Source organism: Alternaria incomplexa, assembly GCF_024043165.1.
Source record: "Alternaria incomplexa strain BMP 0042 chromosome Unknown scaffold_1, whole genome shotgun sequence".
NCBI classification, from domain to species: domain Eukaryota; kingdom Fungi; phylum Ascomycota; class Dothideomycetes; order Pleosporales; family Pleosporaceae; genus Alternaria; species Alternaria incomplexa.
In genome coordinates this window covers 1422109-1441423 of record NW_026249850.1, presented here as the reverse complement: position 1 = coordinate 1441423, position 19315 = coordinate 1422109, and the positions used below count along the sequence as shown (strand labels likewise).

At 53.3% G+C, this 19315-nt stretch overlaps 10 protein-coding genes across 10 annotated transcripts; 7 read left to right on the top strand and 3 right to left on the bottom strand.

Annotated features, from left to right (window-relative positions):
• Window positions 1-399: 399 nt before the first annotated feature.
• J4E90_000519 (uncharacterized protein) lies at window positions 400-1176 on the top strand (the record flags this gene model as incomplete). The annotated part of the gene is made up of 2 exons (XM_051430115.1): window positions 400-454; window positions 794-1176. 2 exons carry the CDS (start codon window positions 400-402, stop codon window positions 1174-1176), a joined length of 438 nt encoding a protein of 145 aa, XP_051295602.1.
• Window positions 1177-1333: 157 nt separating this feature from the next.
• On the bottom strand, window positions 1334-3387 carry J4E90_000518 (uncharacterized protein; the record flags this gene model as incomplete). Its single annotated transcript, XM_051430114.1, has 4 exons — window positions 1334-2316; window positions 2364-2949; window positions 2996-3063; window positions 3114-3387. The coding sequence occupies 4 exons, from the start codon at window positions 3385-3387 to the stop codon at window positions 1334-1336; spliced, it is 1911 nt and encodes a 636-aa protein (XP_051295601.1).
• Window positions 3388-3675: 288 nt separating this feature from the next.
• J4E90_000517 (uncharacterized protein) lies at window positions 3676-5128 on the top strand (the record flags this gene model as incomplete). Its single annotated transcript, XM_051430113.1, has 2 exons — window positions 3676-3727; window positions 3783-5128. 2 exons carry the CDS (start codon window positions 3676-3678, stop codon window positions 5126-5128), a joined length of 1398 nt encoding a protein of 465 aa, XP_051295600.1.
• A 275-nt stretch (window positions 5129-5403) lies between these two features.
• Window positions 5404-6303, bottom strand: PUP1 (proteasome core particle subunit beta 2; the record flags this gene model as incomplete). Its single annotated transcript, XM_051430112.1, has 2 exons — window positions 5404-6060; window positions 6130-6303. The coding sequence occupies 2 exons, from the start codon at window positions 6301-6303 to the stop codon at window positions 5404-5406; spliced, it is 831 nt and encodes a 276-aa protein (XP_051295599.1).
• A 493-nt stretch (window positions 6304-6796) lies between these two features.
• J4E90_000515 (uncharacterized protein) lies at window positions 6797-11321 on the top strand (the record flags this gene model as incomplete). The annotated part of the gene is made up of 2 exons (XM_051430111.1): window positions 6797-6859; window positions 6912-11321. 2 exons carry the CDS (start codon window positions 6797-6799, stop codon window positions 11319-11321), a joined length of 4473 nt encoding a protein of 1490 aa, XP_051295598.1.
• A 462-nt stretch (window positions 11322-11783) lies between these two features.
• On the top strand, window positions 11784-13256 carry J4E90_000514 (uncharacterized protein; the record flags this gene model as incomplete). The annotated part of the gene is made up of 2 exons (XM_051430110.1): window positions 11784-11942; window positions 11997-13256. 2 exons carry the CDS (start codon window positions 11784-11786, stop codon window positions 13254-13256), a joined length of 1419 nt encoding a protein of 472 aa, XP_051295597.1.
• Window positions 13257-13756: 500 nt separating this feature from the next.
• J4E90_000513 (uncharacterized protein) lies at window positions 13757-14509 on the top strand (the record flags this gene model as incomplete). Its single annotated transcript, XM_051430109.1, has 2 exons — window positions 13757-13937; window positions 14016-14509. 2 exons carry the CDS (start codon window positions 13757-13759, stop codon window positions 14507-14509), a joined length of 675 nt encoding a protein of 224 aa, XP_051295596.1.
• A 209-nt stretch (window positions 14510-14718) lies between these two features.
• Window positions 14719-15310, bottom strand: J4E90_000512 (uncharacterized protein; the record flags this gene model as incomplete). The annotated part of the gene is made up of 2 exons (XM_051430108.1): window positions 14719-15086; window positions 15139-15310. The coding sequence occupies 2 exons, from the start codon at window positions 15308-15310 to the stop codon at window positions 14719-14721; spliced, it is 540 nt and encodes a 179-aa protein (XP_051295595.1).
• A 328-nt stretch (window positions 15311-15638) lies between these two features.
• J4E90_000511 (uncharacterized protein) lies at window positions 15639-17897 on the top strand (the record flags this gene model as incomplete). The annotated part of the gene is made up of 3 exons (XM_051430107.1): window positions 15639-15651; window positions 15698-15845; window positions 15899-17897. 3 exons carry the CDS (start codon window positions 15639-15641, stop codon window positions 17895-17897), a joined length of 2160 nt encoding a protein of 719 aa, XP_051295594.1.
• Window positions 17898-18507: 610 nt separating this feature from the next.
• Window positions 18508-19167, top strand: J4E90_000510 (uncharacterized protein; the record flags this gene model as incomplete). The annotated part of the gene is made up of 1 exon (XM_051430106.1): window positions 18508-19167. One exon carries the CDS (start codon window positions 18508-18510, stop codon window positions 19165-19167), a length of 660 nt encoding a protein of 219 aa, XP_051295593.1.
• Between the last annotated feature and the right edge of the window lie 148 nt (window positions 19168-19315).

The window sequence follows — 19315 nt, the reverse complement described above, 5'->3', positions numbered from 1 at the left end:
AAACCCCTCACCCTTCGTGGGTTCGAAACTCTGTTTTTGCACTTTACTTTTTGCCTTTTTGCCCGACCCATACAAGCATTCACTCTACTCCGACAACGTCACAACTATTTTGTGGACACCTATTTCCTGTCTTCATCTTTTTGCACATCTCGAGCATCTCAATTTGGCCGGGATGCTGCAGCAGTCTTGCAATTCGCTGTAGACATCAAATGTAGGTATCATGAACCCACCCAGAAATTTGGTACTCCCAGTCTCTATAGACATAATATCAACATCATGACCCCTCCTACATGACACGTGAACTTGTTTGAGTTGGGTACGCTTAACGGGACGTCGCACAATAAACCACGCATCGTATTTTGCGTGAATCACATATCCGCATCCTCACCAACCGCAGTCATGGATGCAGCACAGAGCGTAAACGGCAAGTTACTCATGCCCACATCGCTGTGCAGTTAGCTAATAGAGCTCTACCAACAGAGAACGCTTCTTTCCTCTACGGCCATGAGCATCAGTACCAGGTTATCATCCTTCCAACATGCACATGCGAAAAGGGATTTAGGGCTCTCCTCATCGCTAAGTCCAGTGAGGCTGGTCACGCAGTGATTGCTGTCAATGATGGCGCTGTGTTGCACGGCGATACCGTCGTTGGAGGTTTGCGACGTGCAAGTAAGCGAGCAGCGGTAGACGCACTGAGCCACCGACTTATGTCGCTCGTTGGATATCTTAGCCGTAAGTCTTTCAGGTATACGTGTCATGGCGCAGCGAACTTGCAAATGCTAACATTATGTAGATTCGGCTGGCCTCAAAGACGGCGATACCTTTGTCACCAAGTACAAGAACGGTCGCACTACCATTCGTGTCAAACATCCCGACGGAACAAGGTCGAAGAAGACTATCAAGACTGGGGATATCAAGAGAACAGTTCCGGCCTGTGGTGCGACTCCTTCGAACGGAAGCGATGCTACGTGCTGTGAGAAAGAGCGTGAGAGGCTAGAGTACGAGAGCCAGAAAAGGGAGGTCGAAAGACATAACAAAAAGATCGATAAGCAATTGGAAGATGCTGCAAAGCAGTTGAATGCTCCTGAGAAGGAGTGGGATGCTTCCGAGAAGGAGTGGAATGATGCGAAGAAGTTCGGAGATGAAGATAAGAGAAGGTGTTGTGTCGTCATGTAAGCAGGAGGAGTCGATGGAGGAGGACGGTCATAATACCTATCTCCAAGGTCACTCTGAAGTGATATTTGCTCGGCGATAGTCGCAGACTAAGAGTAGTAATACAAAGGTGGTGCTGATAGCATCCAACTGGACGGCCAATTGTGTTGACTCTCCAAGTCTAACACTTCATCTTGATTCCCCTCCTCTTCTCATTCTCTCTCCATTCAAACATGAACTGTACACCGGTGAACAGCGCGCCACAAGCCGTAGCAAGGAACATCCAGCCCGACCATGTTCCTACAATACCACGCACCAAGTCCTTAAGACCATCGACTCCCAGGGCGAAACCAACGAGATTAGCTGTCATAAGCATGAGGATTTCGAAAACGGCGCCGACTCCGCATAACCAACGATACGCATCCGGACTATCCTTCCACTTCCTTGCCGGGAATATGTACGAAGCAACAATCTCGGGGAGAACGAAGAGAGTGACCAGCCAACCCCACATCAGCAACCGAAGCTGGATATCATGCCAGATCGCGATAAAGGTAAACACGGCGAGGTAGTTTCCAACCGATCTTGCCTTGCCCCAGAGACCATCTCCTCTATTGCCACCCAGCGGAATGTAGAGGTATCTCAAACTCCACTTGTTGAAGCTACGATGCCAACCGCGCCAGAAGTGCATGACGGAGTAGTTGTCTGACATGCATCTGACCATGTTCTCGGGAGGATCAATACCGTCCAAGAGCGACCAGAGACGGAAGAAACGCCATGGGATGAGCAGCTTTAGCCAGATGTGCTTTAGGTTGAAGAAACCTAGCATACTGAGCTGGGCTGGCGTGTACTGCGACCAGTCGGGCCTCTCATGGAAGATGGCGACCATGTACATGTAGTGGATCATGATTTCCATCGTCAACAAGACGACAATGAAGCGGACGAGGTACATTGTTGTTCGCTTGGTCGTGATGCTGTGGGGTCGATACCGGCATTGAGCGATGTAATCGTTGAACGTGATGATGGGCCCAGCGAGGTAGAGGGGCGAGTACATGGCATAGGCGAAGTAATTGCGGAAAGTATAGTCAGTAGGCTTGGCAGGTATCGTGACGCGGTCCCGCTCTGAGAGGTTGGAGGCGTCGAGTTGTTTCTTCTTGATGTTATTAGCTATATCGAACTAAGGGTGGGTGGGTAAAGTACTTCAATGGAACTACCCGTCCGAGAGTTGAGGCTCCAATAGTGATCGAGATTGAAGCTGATCAACCGGAGTATGGTGAAGTTGAAAAGAACCTCCCACCGAGGTATCAGACCACCATAGCTGTCTAGAGTGTGACCGAAGTTGGGTGCTGGTTGACCTTTCTCCGACAATGTGGATGGAAGGAAAGTGCCAAGTATGTTGGCATACGAGTAGCCGTCTGAGAACTCATTTGCAAATAGAGTCCCGACGTTGAAGATCCATGTAGCAGCCGGTACATATTGGCGAGGGAGCTTCGTGCCGATGCAGTAGTTGGCATAAAGAATGGCGACGATCTTGAATGCTGAGAAGCCATGAAGGGCGGCAAGGAATATAGCGGCAAATAAAAGGTCGAATGAGATGCGCTGGTTCATACGGGCATCCGCTGCAGCACCTGGGGTTAAGCCCATAGTAAGGCCATTGCCGGCAGAGGGCCGAACTTGAGTATACGTTCCCGCCCTCCAGAACGAATCATAGGCCTTACGCAGAATAGGATGAAGTAGAACTACGATGAAGAGATAGGGAATGTTCTGGCGGAACCCGCTGTATTGAGCATCGGTATTGTCCTGAGGAGTTAGACGATGGCATGTGACAGTCGATGTTGCAACGTACTACTTTGCGACCAGGTATCCAGCCATCCGAGAGAAGATGTTCAAACTCCGGATAGTTTGGATGGGATTCTGCTTAACGATTAGCTCTCCTCACCCTCTGCGGGCTTATTCGGACGAACCTTGAGAAACATCTAGTACCAACTTGAACATAAAGAACACGCTGGCTGCAATGGACACGTAGTAGAAGTAGAACTCCGGCGTTGACCATAGTGGCGCGTGACTTCTATTTTCTAGACTCTTGTCTCCATTTCGTCCATCTTTGACTGGCACTGGTCCAGCGGGATCAAGTTTGGCCTCTTCGAGCGCCTCTTTCGGGGGTGCGGTGGCCGGTACAACGAAGCGTGTATCGAGGGTATCCAGCGAGTAGAGCTGGCGAATGAATTTGAGCGCCATTGTATTGCCTAGACTATCTCCTCATCTTCTGGTCTCCAAAGAACCCTGTGTATATGTCTCTGGAGTATGCGGAGTGGAGGCGCGGGGGACAAGTGCGGTGATGGAGGCCAGGTCCGCAACCTCAACTTTTGGAGTTCGCGTCTGGCAACAGCTTCGCTCCAACACCAACGCCCATCCTGCAAGGACAGCGCCCAAAGCACCTCGAATACCCATTATCACGCGTCAATCAGGCCTCACGTATACAAGCGAATCTTTATCAAGCTTTGCGCATTGCGATAGTCGCGCGCGATGAACATTCCCAACGCATCGACCGCACCAGCTGCGGGAGAGTACGCCGGAGGTACGCGACGCTCGACGGAGCTCTACACACAGCGCATGCTAATTGAGAACCATAGATGAGGTCTCTGCGATCGTCCTCGACCCCGGCTACTCGACCGTTCGCGCTGGATTCGCTGGCGAGGACGTGCCCAAGTCCGTCTGCCCTTCCTTTTACGGCCAAACATCCTCAGGCGAACACCTCTTTGGCGAAAATGCGATACATGCGCCGGTCGGCGGTCTCGATATTAAGAACTATTGGGGCTCAGACGGCATTGTAGAGGACTGGGATACCGCGACCAAGCTGTGGGAGTATGCGATCACGAGCCGACTCACCGGCGCAAAACCAACCGACCCTACCAAGAACGGGCTGAACGATGGCAATGGCGAGAACGAGAATGGGGAGGCCATGGACGTGGATATGGACGCGTTAGAAAACAACGAGAAGCCGCTGGAAGACAGCCCGCTGTTGATCACGGAACCAGGCTGGAACAGCGCAAAGGCGCGGGAAAAGTACATTGAGATCGCCATGGAGGACTGGGGCACGCCAGCTTTCTTCTTGCAAAAGACTGGTGTATTGGCTGCCTTTGCATCAGGAAAGGCGTCAGGCATCATCATTGACGTCGGCGCGTCGCATACATCTGTCACGCCTGTGCTCGACGGCATGGTGCTGCGAAAGGGCGTCCAGAAATCGCCTCTAGCAGGTAACTTTGTCTCCGACCAGATACGGACGTCATTCAAGCAAGCCCAGCCTGAAGTACCATTGACACCGCACTACATGGTCAAGAGCAAGACACCAGTCGACGCTGGCGCACCCGCCCAAGCAACCTACAAGACATTCGAGACACCACCGACCGACTCTTTCCGTCTAAACGAAGAGGAGCGCATTCTCACGTCCTTCAAGGAATCCGTCGTAGAAGTTTGGCCCGGCCCCGGCCGCTTCAGCACCAACGAAGAGCTGGCAAAGAGCATGCCAGGCCGACCGTTCGAAATGCCCGACGGCTGGAACCAAGTCTTCGGCATCGAGAGGTTCCGCGCCGCAGAGGGCCTCTTCGACCACAACGCCGCGCTCGCCAGCGAAACCATGCCCGCGCCGAAGCCTGAACAGACAATCCCCCGACTCGTACAAGCAGCAGTCCAACAAGTTGACGCCGACCAACGTCCTCTCCTCCTCTCCAACATTGTCGTAACAGGTGGCTCGACGCTGCTCTACAAGTTCAACGAGCGCCTCAACTACGAAATCAACGCCATCTACCCCAGCACTAGGAACAAGCTCATCGCACCCGGTAGCGTGGTGGAGAGGAAATACGCAGCCTGGATTGGCGGCAGTATACTAGCTAGTTTGGGCAGTTTCCACCAGCTGTGGATCTCGAGGAAGGAGTACGAGGAGCATGGTGCTGGTATCGTCGAGAAGAGATGTCGTTAGGCACGGCGTGATGGATGCGATGCGGAGTCCATGTTTTACTGAGGGTCACTAGACTTCTATTGTTCTGTTAGGTAGTGTAATGCACAAAATATTCCATGACTAAATGCCGTTCACATCGAATGCTTGATTTGAATGTCTGGTGAGGTGGTTCATTGATCGTCATCATATTGCCTTGTAGCTATTCGGCTGTGGTTCGTCTGGAACCCCGTTTCGGTGTATAATACACGTTCATGTTCGTAACGCCATCTTGCATCGCCCCGGAGCTAGAGCAAAACCTATGAGTCTATATCCATCGTCTCTGCTGTGCCGGCCACATCACCATCCTTGAGCTCGTGTACGGTCACGTACTTGCTGATCTCCTCCTTGGTGATGATCTTCTCGTTCAGCACTGCAGTAGTTCCCCGTTGGAACCTGTAGTTCCTCTGCTTGGGCTGCCTGGTGTTTGGTGTCTTGTAGTTCCTCATCAAAGTGGTCTTGTCCTCTGTGATGACCGCTACGTCCACGTTGCTACCGGAACCCAGATCGTTCCAGATACCCGCCTCGATGGCGTTTGCGCATAGTGTGACGGCATCCTCCCGCGATAGATCGGACTTCCACTGTGTCTCGAAGACGGACATGGCGGCCAATGAACCTGAGCCCATGGTGACGTACGGCAGCTTGTCGGTGGAACCGTGGGCGTGGACGGTGAAGAGATGCGCACCGGTGGGGTCAACACCCGCAATGACGAGGTAGGCGCCAATGTGACCCTGGTGGCGGAACAGGTGCTGCTTCAACATGGTCATGCAGGTAACGACGCGGGGCTTGCGGCCGGTGGAGAGGGCGTGCAGTTCGAGGTTCGAGGAGATGATGGCGGTGGTGAACTCGGTGTCGGCGGCGGTACCGGCACCCGCGCACCAGATGTGAGGGGATATGTAGTGGAGTTTCTCGCAGTTCTGCGGTGCATGTCAGACCAGTGTCCATGGTGGTGGTTGTCACAACGTCTATGGCGGGGACGAGCCTACCTTGTCTGCTACAATGGGACCGCTGGTAGCTCGTGTGTCTGCTGCGATGACTACGCCGCCGTTGAAGAGACAGCCCACAATGGTCGTTCCTGTGCTGGTCGCCTTGGGCAGCGGGATGCCCTGGGCGTGGAGAGCCGCATTGCGGTTGTGGTTGGAGAAGTCGAAGCCGCCCATGGTGTTGGTGTGAGGTGTCGGTGGAGGCGTGGGGTGTTTGCTGCGGAGACGGCGTGTATAGTGGTAAAGGTGGTGATGTCGCGCGTCTACTCGGGTTGTCTAGGCGGTCGGCGGCGAGGGTGAGTTGCGTAGCTGTCGTGCCTGGAGCTTGGATGGAGCCTTGGCGCAGCGATGAGCTCCACTAGCTCGGGAACTTTCTCAGAACAACAAAGCGCGTCGCTTCAGAGCGTCGAGCTAATGGTCGCATGCTTGTCGCTCGACTATCCAGAGCGCCAGGCACCATCTCCTTGCATCTCCGCCGTTTCAATCACCTTCACCTGCTCCCGCCTAGCCTAGAACGGCCTATTTGCTCTTTCCCAAAACACACCAAGGCTAGCACGCGCTCCCGCGCTCGTCCTCCGATGCATATATGAATAAGCTGAGAACTCCGACGCGCGACACCAAGCCGAGCCTCCTACGCGCCAGAACCTGTTCGGCCTGCAAGTCCTGCAGAATGTCTAAGATTCCCGCGCCGGCTGTCGAGGCTGGGCCTGAGGTGCCCGAAGTTGAGACTGAGGTAGCTACAGCTCGCACCAGACCGCCATGCGACGGTACTAACGAATACACAGCATCTCGGCTTCAAGGTCCTCAACCAGGGCAAACAGGGCCCCAAGAAGGTCAAGATCCTGCCCCGGCCATGGTCTGCCGATAACCTGCCGCCTGCGTGCGCAAACCTCCTCTCCATCGCCTCCAAACCCGCCCTTCTCGCTGCTGCCGGCCCCAACATCCTCGTCATCGCGTCCACAGACTCCGTGCGCAGCGCCTTCCAGAACAAGACCATAGCCGATGACATCGCAAACGCCGATGACCCGCGTCTGGAAGAGCGCGACATTGACGTCGTAGCAGACTTCACGCCCGATATCACCATCTCCACTCCCAATCTCCGCCATGTCGCTTTCTCCGCCGATGGAGATTTCTTGGTTACATCTGATGAGGCCGACGGCGGCGTCACTACGTATAATGTTGCGAGTGTCGTCAGCCAAGGCAAGAAAGACGCGGACACCAAACTGGCGACCGACGCACCCGTTCGCGCTCTCCTCCCGAACCCCTCCCCCGAATTCGAACAATACTTCGCCATAGTCCTCGATAACGGCAAGCTGGAGATATGCGATGTGGAAAAGGGCGTCAAGAAGACGATTCGAGAGGCACACGTCAACTGCGCCGCTTGGAGTGCGCGCGGAAAGGCTGTAGTCTCTGGCTCTATTGATGGCACCTGCGCTATACACATGACCGCTGGAGACCTAAGAGGTATCGTTCCACGACCCCCGGACGTCGATGAAAACTACGAGGTGACCGGCGTGTCATGGCTGAAAACTGAAGAGTTCCTTGCTGTCTACTCTCTGAAGGACCAAGACCAGGATAACCCGGAGCCAAAGAAGTACAGCGTCATCAAATCAGCCAAGGGCTGGGGATCCTTCACGTACCATTCCTTTGTCTGGGATCCTCTTCCCGAGGCATTCGAAGCTCCACGCCGCCAACTACCTGCACGGATCTCGTCCACACGCCTACAAAACTGGAAGCCCGATCTCGACGACATGCTTATTATCACTTCCTCCCACGCAGACTCCATCGCGATACTTGCCTCCACAAGCAACAAGATCTCCCCGGATCAAGAAACCTGTAACGAGCTCATGATGGTCAACGTGGACGACACGAAGAAGGCTCAGGTGCCGCGAACCGCTTACGGAGACGAGGAAATGGATAGTGTCTTCATTGGTGAGGCGCTTGATCTTTCGAGCAAGGAGAAGATACTGCGCCCCATTCCTGCTCTGGAAGAGATCAGTGAGGCGCCGTGGCCGCTTCCTGCATACATGGCTCTAACCCACGAAGGTCTTCTTGCGGCCTGGTGGGTGATGTGGAACAAGTCTATCGAGGCTGGAGAACGCTACCCCGGTCTCATCTTCAAGAGCGAAGCCACACAGCATGCGCCGTCTTCTACACCGAGGGCATCTACGCCTGCATCCAAACTTCCTGTTGCTACATCTACCCCTTTCAGCAAGTCCATGGGAACACCCGGCACCCCAGGAACAGCTGGCATCCCCCACTTTGGCAACGCTGGAAACGGATTCGGTACACCAACTCCCGCTCTCATGAAGCCTCAACCGCCCGGCTTTGGAACGCCCGGATTCGGTACTGCTGCTACCAATTTGCCTGCTCCAACATTCGGTAAACCTGCACAGCCTTCATTTGGTGCTCCATCTTCAATCGGTAAGCCTCCTCAGCCAGCTTTTGGTGCTCCCTCTGCAATCGGCACTCCCGCCAAACCTGCCTTTGGCGCTCCTTCTGCAGTAGGTGTCGGCTCCGGATTCGGCGCAGTAGGTGGAATGGGCGGCAAAGCATCGCCATGGGGAGCGACATCTCAAACTTCAGAGTCAAAATCCAACCCATTCTCGGCCGCCGCTGGTGGTTCGTCGGGCTTCGCCCAATTCAAAACTGCTGGAGGGTCAAACTCCTTTTCGAGCTTTGGAAGCAACAACTCTGCACAAGCTGGCTCCGGGTTCGGAGCACTCGGGCAAGGGCAACAGAAATCTGGCTTTGGAGGTCTGAAGACAGAGCCAAGCTTTGGTTCTACTGTCACCGTTGGCTCTGGGACTGGATCTTCGCTACCCTCCTGGGCGAGCACGCCCGCTCAGCAAAGCAGCTCGATCTTTGGACAGCCAGACAAGTCATCGTTCAACACGGCCTCGTTCGAGTCGAAGGACTCCGATGCGAGCGAGGCAAACGACCGAAAGAGGGACGAAGCTACACCTACACCACAAGCTCAGCCGTCCCAAGGCTTGTTCGGCCTTGCAGGTGGCTTCAAGCTCGGCACTACTTTTGCAAGTGACGGTACAGCTAAGGACGATCCAGCGAAGCCTGCGGCTCCTGCCAACGGTTCCTTCTTCGGCAGTGACTTCTCCAACATGCTAGGAAAGACAGGGATGAAGCCGCCCGCAACCCCAGCGAGCGAAAACCCCCCGAATTGGGTCTCCACGACACCAGCATCCCCGCCAAAGCAGAAGTCGTTATTCCCCAGTGATACTCCTGCAAAGGAGAGCGCAACCCCCAAGGCTGCACCACCTGTGCAAGAGCCCGCTACTCCGGTGGACGACGCACCTTTGCCACCAGACTTCACCAACACAAAGTTGCCGAATTCGACTAGCGACGATTTGCCTCCGCTCGCTGGTAGTCCTGGCGTTGAGGTGGAAGCACCTAGTTCGGCTGGAGATGTGTCTCCCATTGACAACGAAGACGAGGAAGAACATGATCACGACCATGACGACGAGAGCGAAGAGGATGATGACGAGGAAGGTTTCTCCGATGAGGAGGACGATGAGGAGGTTGAAGAAGTCGACGACACATATCCGCCAAACAAGACGTCAAAGCCGCAAGCTGCGAAGGCGGGTACCTGGAGCTTCCAGGACAGTGTGAACCAGTCACGGCAGTTCTTCCCCCCTGCACCGACTCCTCCCACAATGAAGTCCGGCGCCACATCACAGTCTGGAAGCAGCGCTTCACCAGCCCAGCCTTCTTTGTTCGCTCAGGCCTCGAAACCTGCCGCGAACCAGCCATCGTTCTCGGGCTCATCGCTGTTCGGACAGCAACCGAACAAAGGCCCCTTCTCTGGTAAACCCGATCAGTCATCGATGTCTGCGAAACCGAACTTCCCGCCTCCGACGAACCGCGCCCAAGACCTTCGCTCGCCTAGCCCAGCTCGTTCGAGCTCAGCTTCTCGTCTCCGACGAGAACCTTTAGTCGCACCGGGTGCTTCATTGAGCTCATCCATGCAGGGGTCTAAGCCGCCCACGCCACAGCCACAAGTCTCTGATCTTGAAGATGAAGAGGACGAGCGGATACGAGCACAGCTTGCGCAGCCGATCGAGCCGAGCCGGAACCTGGAGGAGTTTGTCGCATACCAGAACTACACTGGTGGTAAATCACCTAGCAAGACAGGTCACGCCGCTCAGATCGAGTTGATTTACAAAGACATCAACGGTATGGTGGATGCACTTGGCTGGAACGCTCGATCTATCAAGTCGTTTACACAATACCACCTACAGCCCCAGGCTGGTCACCAAATCGATCGACGTATGCTGGATGATGTCCAAGACCAGGGACCTCACGGCTCATGGTTCGAGAACTTCACTTTGTGCGAGATTCAAGCCTTGCGATCTCTTGAAGATCAGCTTGAACAAGAGCTGGATGCAGGGCGGGTACAGGATGTGCTACTCAAGCTCACACAGCTCGCTCGTCTTCTTCACGACAAGGCCAAGCTCATGACTCGTCTTAATGACATACGCCGCCAAATCATCAATCGCAAGGATCCCGAAAAGGCAGAAGCTCTCCGAAAGGCACCATTGCCAAAGGAGCTTGCCGATGGACAGAAGGCTCTGCGCAACGACTATGCTCAGCTTTTAACGTCGCTGCGCAAGGCTGAAGATGCAGTCGCAGTCCTACGCTCGCGTCTGGTGTCCCACAACGCACAGAACGGCAGCACAAAGTCAGTGCCTTCCATGGAGGCTGTCAAGAAGACAGTCCTCAGGTTGGCCAATCTTGCTGAGCAGAAGAACAACGACATCCTCGTCCTAGAGGCCCAATTGCGCAAGATCGGCCTCGCAGACTCCAGTCGTCCTTCCTCATCTTCATCACGCAACGCTGGTACGCCCCGACGGTCACGCGGTACGGATCTCCGCCGCAGCATTGCCGATACGCCTTACGCCACCCCGCCTACCAACCGCAACAAGATGACCCTGACCGATCTAAGCCGTCGTGCTCTAACTCCCGAAGTTGAGAGTACGCCTACGCCCAGCAAAGGCTATGGCCTGTTCTACACACCCGAAGGCAGTCCGACATCGGGCAAGGAGATCGCGCGTTTGAGCGACCTGGTTGACGACAATATTGATAGCTTGCGACAGACCGCCAGGACAAGGAAGCAGGTCGCTAAGGGTCTTAAGAATGCCCTTCTCGACCGTGGGATCAAGGTCACAAAGGTCAATTGAGTAGTACATTCTGTCGATATCGGTGTTGGATTATGATTGTGTATGATTAAGCGTACTTGTTATTTGGGACGTTTGGATAGCGATTGCATGCATGGGGGATCGAAAAGGAAAATGTAATACATCTTGCATAGATAGAGCATGGGGAAGCGTGAATATTGATTGGCCTTGATTAGCTCACTGACTGACGGTGACTCCTTCCCACTCTCCCGCGGTCACTTTCACTCTTGCTCTCTCTTTCCTTGGCGGTCTGTAAACGCGTCGCGAACCCCACAGCGCGTCCAGAACCGGAACACAGCTTTGCTGCTGCAACTGCCGTGCTCTCAAACTGTCGAGATTGTGACAACACAAACTCCTGCATCTTGCTAATACCGCTTGTACATTCGAACGTCCTTCCGTTCGAATGCAGCACCTATAGGTCACGCGACGTTCCCAGCAGCACCTGTTTAGGTAGTCCGCACGGAGATGGCTCCCGCACTTCCCACGCAAGACTACTACGTCACCTTGGGGGTGCGACCTTCTGCGCTGTACGGCGAGATCAAGACGTCATACCGCCGCCTCGCACTATTGCATCACCCGGACAAGAACATCGGATCTCAACATGCGACCGCGACGATTCAGCTTGTGCGGAGAGGCCACCGTGCTTTGACGAGTGAGCCGTACTAACGTCGGGCACAGATCAACGCAGCATGGGAAGTACTCAAAGATGCGACTAAGAGGAGCGAATACGATCGCAGCCGTCAACAACGAACTGCTTCATCCTCAGGCAGTCAACCTTACGCTCCATCTCCAGCCACATCACAGCCAAACCCTCAGCCGCACCCGCAAAACGAGACACCAGCGCAAAGGGAAGCGCGTGCACAAGCAGAGAACAACCGGATACGACAAGAGTGGCTCAACTATGAGAGATCTCAGAAAGAGCAGATTCGTCAATGTCGTAACACTGTCAAGTCTCTTGAAGCCGAACTCGAGTGCCTGAACAGGAATGTTTTTGAGAATCGAGCAAAGCTAGCAAACGACAATCAGTCGGAAGCGGGCACATTGGCCTTCTTGAGCAACAGACTGAGTGAACAAGAGAAGAGCGACATCACGTTAGCCACAATCAACGCGGAGAACGTCATTCGGATCAAGCAGATACGCCTAGACGAAGCAAGGGTACGGCTCGAACAGCTGAACGATGACCTCACGAAACGAAAAAATCAAGAAGGCGAAAGGCTTGTGGCTGAGCTGGCTGAGAAGGCGAGGAAAGAACGACTTGCGAAAGAAAAGGCTGAACAGGCCCGACAGTGGGAACAGACAAGACAAGCATGGGAGGCTGAACAACGTGCTGAAAAGGAGTCCCGAAAAGCACGAAAGAAAGCGAAGCGAGAAGCAGAACAAAAAGCAAGACAGGCAGCAGAACAAAAAGCAGGATGGGAGGCAGCAAAGAAAGCAGCAAGAGAAGCAGAGGAGTATGCGAGAGAGGAAGCAGAGTATTGGGCGACACAGAAAGAAGAGCGTCGCATGAGAGAGGAAGCAGAGTATTGGGCGAGAAAAGAAGCAGAGGAGTATGCGAGACAAGAAGAAAAGCATCGTGCGAGAGAGGAAGCAGAACGTCGTACGAGAGAGCAAGCGGAGCTTCGTGCAAGACGGAAAGCAGAGCATCGTGCGAGGCAAGAAGCAGCTCACCGTGCAAGACAAGAGGAATCGAGGAAGCGCGCGGCAAAGGAACATGCAGCAAAGCAGTATGAGGCCACAGCAGCAGAACGATCACGAGCGAGGAGATCCAACTGTGACCATGATACGTTGTGGATTAGGGTTGAAGGCCAGCATACTTGCGCATTCTGTATTCGAATACTCGACGAGTTCTCAAGGCAATGTTTCGGTTGCGGTACCAAAGCATGTGTCACCTGTGCGCAAAAATTGAAAGGCGGAGGCGACACATGTGTACGAAGATGACGGGACTGCGCAGGGTTGAGAGGAGCTCTTCTTCTGGTGTGATGGTAGTGTTGATACCTTGGGGAGCTGTTATAACAAGCATGGCTGGAACTGAGAAGCAATCTGGGTGTGGGATGGAAAGTACTTGGGCGTGGATAAGGTTGGAGGTCAAGTTGCGATACCTAGGTTCGCTTACCAAATGCTGCTGCAAGCTCTCGGGTTGCTACCATGTCAGTTGTATATGAATCTCAGGACGCGGAAGGATTGGGTGGAATATCGGAAGGGCCTCGATCGTGTCTGGTTCCACTTTGTTACCCCACTTTCGGCCCTTCCCTACGTCAAGCTTGGTGTGGGGCAAACAGCTCATCGTATGCATGTAGCAAGATGCGACAGAACAACACCATAGCTCTACTTCTTCATTGCCTCATTGTCTGACTTCTTACTATTATCCTACCTCCTCTAGTTCAATCCTCACCACTCAAACCACTAACCACAACATCCATACAAATTACATACCCAAAATGTCGGAAAAGGCTACCGAGATTGTGTACATACCCATGAAACCCGGCCTCGATCTCTCAACGGACGAAGCGAAAGAAACATGGGAGTCAACACTCAGCACTATTGCCAAACAGCCCGGTGCCAAAGCATTGTACTGGGGCCGACAGATCGAGAACCCAGACACCGTGCAAATGGCCGTGGGTACGTGACCTTTCATGTCTTATTCGATAGATCGCTGCGCAAGTGGTGTCACTTTGCACTTTCGCTGACCGAATGTAGAATGGGAATCTATCGAGGACCATAGAACATTCGAAAAGACCCCAGGTTACCAGCCTTTCCTAGCAACCATCATGGACAAGCTTGCATCTGGCGACGACCCAACAATCTTCCACGTCAACTTTCCCACTTCGCAGTCTGGAAGCGATAACCCATTCACCATGCCCGTAACCGAGTGCATAAACGCCTTCTTCGCCCCCGACTACAATCAAGAGGAATATAGCTCTCAGTTCTCTACTTTCCGCACCATGGCAACTGAGATACCTAATGTTGAGGCCAAAGGAGTGATTGGTGGATGGAGTGTTGAACCGCAGAAGCATGAGAGTCTGGATGAGGGTGTTGATGGAAAGCTGTTTGCGGCGTTCATTGGATGGCCAAGTGTAGATGCGCATATGGAATTCCGCAAGACTGAGGATTTCGGGAAGCTTATCCCGCATCTGAGGGGCGGGCCGAAGGGGATGAAGGTTTGGCATGTTGCGTTCCAACAGTACAAGTAGATAACCAGGCTCCCTTTCCTGATACTTCAAGTTCGATCCTGAAACAAGTGGCTAAGAAAATGTTGCGTATGTTGTAAGCCGTCGTATGGTAAATTACACTTTTCTGGGTATATCTACGACGTAGCGCTAAGTCCACGTCGATTCTGTTGTAACTTGCTCCCAAACGCCCGAATCCTTCAATTACTCCGATCCATGCATTTCTCATTCGCTCATGACATGCCCTTGGGCGGGAAGCTAGACTCCTTCTTGAAACCCTCCTTTGAGATTCTGGAAAACTTGAGCGTGGCCAGCTGAGCCCACTCGCCGTTCCAGTCTTTCAGCTTCTTCAGGTTGAGTTCGTCCTCAAGGTCCGGTACCCAGAAGCCAGCGGCATACTCGTCTCGCTCGGTGTTCTGGTGGATCTCCAACAAATTTTGACGCGTGCTTGCTGGTCGTCCCGGACGACGAGCTGCTTTCAGTTGGGCCAGCTCTTCGTCATCGCGACCCAAGTAATCCTCAATCATGGCCTGGATCTCCGGTACGCTGAGTGATGCAACATGCTCTGCGGTATATGATTGGAATGATTTGACTCTATTAACTATCACTAGTTAGCGATAATACAGTCAATCTATTGCAAACATAACGCATACCGTATGTTCGATTTTGATCTTTTCGTTGTCTGAAAACGCGATTGAGCTTTTCGTCTCTCTGCGCTGCGCTCTGTAGCCGCTTGGTATCTCGGCTGCCCTCGTGCAGGTTGGGATTCTTTCCCTTCTTCTTCGTAATCTTCTTGTGCACCTTGTCGAGACGATTGCTGACCATTTTGAAAGTTTGACGTTTTGTTTGGTGTTGGTGTCTGCGCAAGAAATTTTGGACATCCATCGGCGCTCGGCGATCGCGACCACGCTAGCCGTCGGACACGGACTAGTGCATATGTTAGCGGGGCGCGTTCCTGTCATCTCGTGTACCCGCGATCAATGACTGCTCCACACTATCGATGTGAACGCGCTCCCTTTTCTTTTTCGCTTGATTCGCAGTGCATAAGGGCGTTTCTCCTCTCGTCACCAGACTGCGAAACCACCATGTTGCGGTAGCTGTTGCTTCTCTGCCCGTTGTATAGGACGGACGCGTGAGCGGCAAAGGGTACAAGATGGGCATCTCAGGTTGGTACACCCAATCATCCCGTCTACAATACTGACAGTCGAACAGGCCTCCTTCCGCTGCTCAAGTCGGTTCAGCAACCATGTACTCTCAAGAAATACGCCGGCAAGACGATAGGCGTCGACACGTATGGCTGGCTCCACCGCGCTACCGCGACCTGTGCGATTGACCTGGCGCTCGAGAAGCCGACGACCAAGTATGCGTTGATGCATCCATGGATGACGAGTGCTTACTAACCTTCATCCTTAGATATGTCGACTTTGTCATGCACCGCGTCCGCATGCTCATCCACTTCGGCGTCACCCCCTACCTTGTATTCGACGGAGACAACTTACCGAGCAAAGCTGGCACGGAGAAAGATCGAAGAGAACGAAGAAAGGAGGGCAAGAGGCTCGGGCTGGAGCTCCTCAAGGTCGGAAAGACAGCACAGGCGCAACAGGAATTGCAGAAGAGCGTGGACGTGACACCGGAAATGGCGCGGATGGTCATCGAAGAACTGAAGCAGCACAACATCGAGTACGTCGTCGCGCCTTACGAAGCTGATTCGCAGCTTGCATACCTGGAGCGGAAGGGCATAATCCATGGGGTCTTGTCCGAAGACTCCGATCTACTCGTCTTCGGCGTCAAGTGCCTGATAACAAAGCTGGACAAATACGGAGAATGCATCGAGATCAACCGGAATCACTTCACAGCCTGTAGGGAAGTCAGCTTCGTGGGATGGTCTGACGCCGACTTTCGAAGAATGTGCATCCTCAGCGGTTGCGATTATCTCTCAGGTATCGGTGGACTTGGCCTGAAGACTGCCCATCGAATGTTGCGGAAACACAAGACTGTCGACCGTCTTGTCAAAGCTGCGCAATACGACGGCAAGCTCAAGGTGCCCGCTGGTTTCTTGGAATTGTTTGATCAGGCCGAGAAAACCTTCCTTTACCAATGGGTCTACTGTCCGGTCGCCAAGCAGCTGGTCAATCTTACGCCACTCGATGAAGGGGTCGATCTTGCTGATATGCCCTACATTGGAGAGGAGGTACCTGCACACCTCGCCATGGGTGTTGCAAGTGGTGACCTATACCCACGCACAAAACTTCCGATGAGCATCATCAGCAACAGTAGGCCTAGCGGCAAATCGTTTGGTCCCTCTCGGAGAGCCTCGACAATTGTTCAGACACCCGACGCGAAAGGCTCAAAGCCGATTGATTCGTTCTTCAAGCCTAAGCGTACGCCATTGGCCGAGTTGTCGCCCAATGTTTTCACACCCTCACCCAGTCAGCAAGTATTGCTGGAACAACAGAGAGAGTCTAATGGATGGGCTGCAGTGCCTGCTCCGATTTCACGTTTACGGCCAAACCCTCCTACGCCTAGTACGGCGCCTCAACCACCACGACGCACCATGACTGATCCAACTGCGGGTAGACGTTCGGTTCCGCATCCTTCTAAGAGACAACGACTGTGCTCCGATTCTGTTTCCGAGACACTCGCCGCTGGCGACGAGGGTGTTGTGCGGAGCCAATTTTTCGCACCTTCTATACCAGAACCAAGCCCAACCTTACACCGAGAGAAAAGTAGGAGGAGGAAGACCGACCAGGACTTCGAGCTCTATTCGGATGACTCAATACAGGAGGTTATGGCCGAAGTGGCTGATTTAGAGCAAGCGGCGTCTGCCTCTAAGAAGAAGCTACGGGTCTTCAGTGATACACAGTCCAGCTTTAGGAGCGAATCACAGTCGACCGTCTTCTCCAGGGGCAGCACTGCGCAGTCACAAGATACTATCGGCACTCTCACGCCGGCAACCTCCCCCGAGCCCGAGACGGCCTTCAGCGCTGCAATCGCATCCACAATGAGTGAGCTGCGATCAAAGTTCACATACAAGTCTCCCTCACCAGCACCGGGTATACCAAGAGCTAGTAAGAGTCGTCTTAACCGTCGGCCCACTGAGGCATGGCAACCTACACCACCATCTCAAGCTTCCGCTCTTACAACCTTTTCGGCGCCCGATGAGGAATCCATTATCCCCGGAACACCGTCCAAGAAAGATATAGACGTGAAACTTGCAGTCTCTGCTTGGGCGGCTGTAGAGGCCGAGGTAGTCATAGCCGCGAGTTCACCGCCTCCTATGACGCCTGCGAAGAGGAGGAGATCATCACTCAAGGGGAGCGAAGACCTCCTTGTTCCGGATAGCGAAGCCGAGAGCGAGTGCTCACCCCGAAAACCGTTGTTTAACCTTAAGCGATTTGCATTTGCCGGTTAGTCTCGCTTTGCATTGCGAGTATTTAGCATATCATTACATGAGCGTACGACTTGCGGTATTGTTGGCGTTTGTTGGGGCTACGCGCGTTTTTGGTGTTTGCAAGGCTGTTACGATCACGATCATGGCAGGCGAAGGCACACGAAGTGTCATAACATGTATCTTCATTTGGTAGTATACCCTCAATACCTATCTGTTTTAATGGCAGCTGGCTTGACTCTGCGCGTCTATGTGGGACGGTTGGGTGTACCCAAGACCCTCTAACTCACAGACAAAGGCAAAGCAGTCGGCCCTCACGGTACTTGACTTTTAACTCGCAACAGTGTCCTCGATCTTTGACGTCTCGGAACAAAGCATCTTCGCCATAATCACTTAGTGGATCTACTTCAACCTCTGTGGTTCTTTGGTATGGCTTTGTTCGCGACCATATCGGCCGCATGCGGCGGTCGACACAAGACAGGGCTATTTAGTTCGCGCCTAGTATCCCGTCTACGGTTCAAAATCACAAAGTCATTCGCCAATCTTCGGAACACAATTACTTTGTGATACCCAATCGAACTCACCACCAAGCCGCTGCATTGATTCCAGTCCCAAGCAGTCGATAATCATCATTATGCCACCAAAGATCGTTGCCACCGCGGCTTCTACTCGAGAGAGACGAGCAGGAGTTCGCGAAAGTCTTAACGAGGATGCTTTGCGGAAAGCCCAAGAGGCTGCGGCTAGAAAGAGGGCCGCCGAGGAGGCAGCGCTGCGAACGTCAAAGTCACCTTCACCTAAACCAAGGTCTAACACTGGAGCTAAGGAGGGGATACGCGCTAGGGCTCTATGTGTTCTTGTGAAGAAGCCTAGAACTACTGGCAAGAGCACGACAGGGGCCAAGCAACAGCAAAAGAACAACATAAAGAAGACAAAGAATGCCAGAGTAGCAAAGAATAGCGGAACCAAAGGCAGAAAGGTCAAGAAGGAGGAGGATGTGGCTGCTCACGGCTCGGACGACAGTGAGTTGGAAAGCGCCGAGAGTATCTCGACAGCAGAACCTGCTGTATCAGCTACGAAGAGAAAGCAGGCTACTAAGGCTAAGGGAAATCGGACCACTAAGGCCAAAGCTACTACGACGAAAGAGAAGAAGAAGACTCTATCGCCCAAAAGAGAACGTGTTGTCAAATTCCGTACCATCAAAAAGTCACAGTCGATTGAACCGTCTGGGGAGGAGGGCCGTGTTGAGAGTGATGATGAAGAGGATGATGACATGCCACACGCGAATTGGGTATAGTAGATTGCTTGCTACAAAGTAATGATCTATACCTAGGTAGATAGAGAAAGAAAGAAAAGGTACTCCTAGCCATGATGCTCAGTTTTAATATGCAGTCGTGTTGATGGATCGGATAAGTGACGATAATCTGATGCAGTACCAAGCTTCA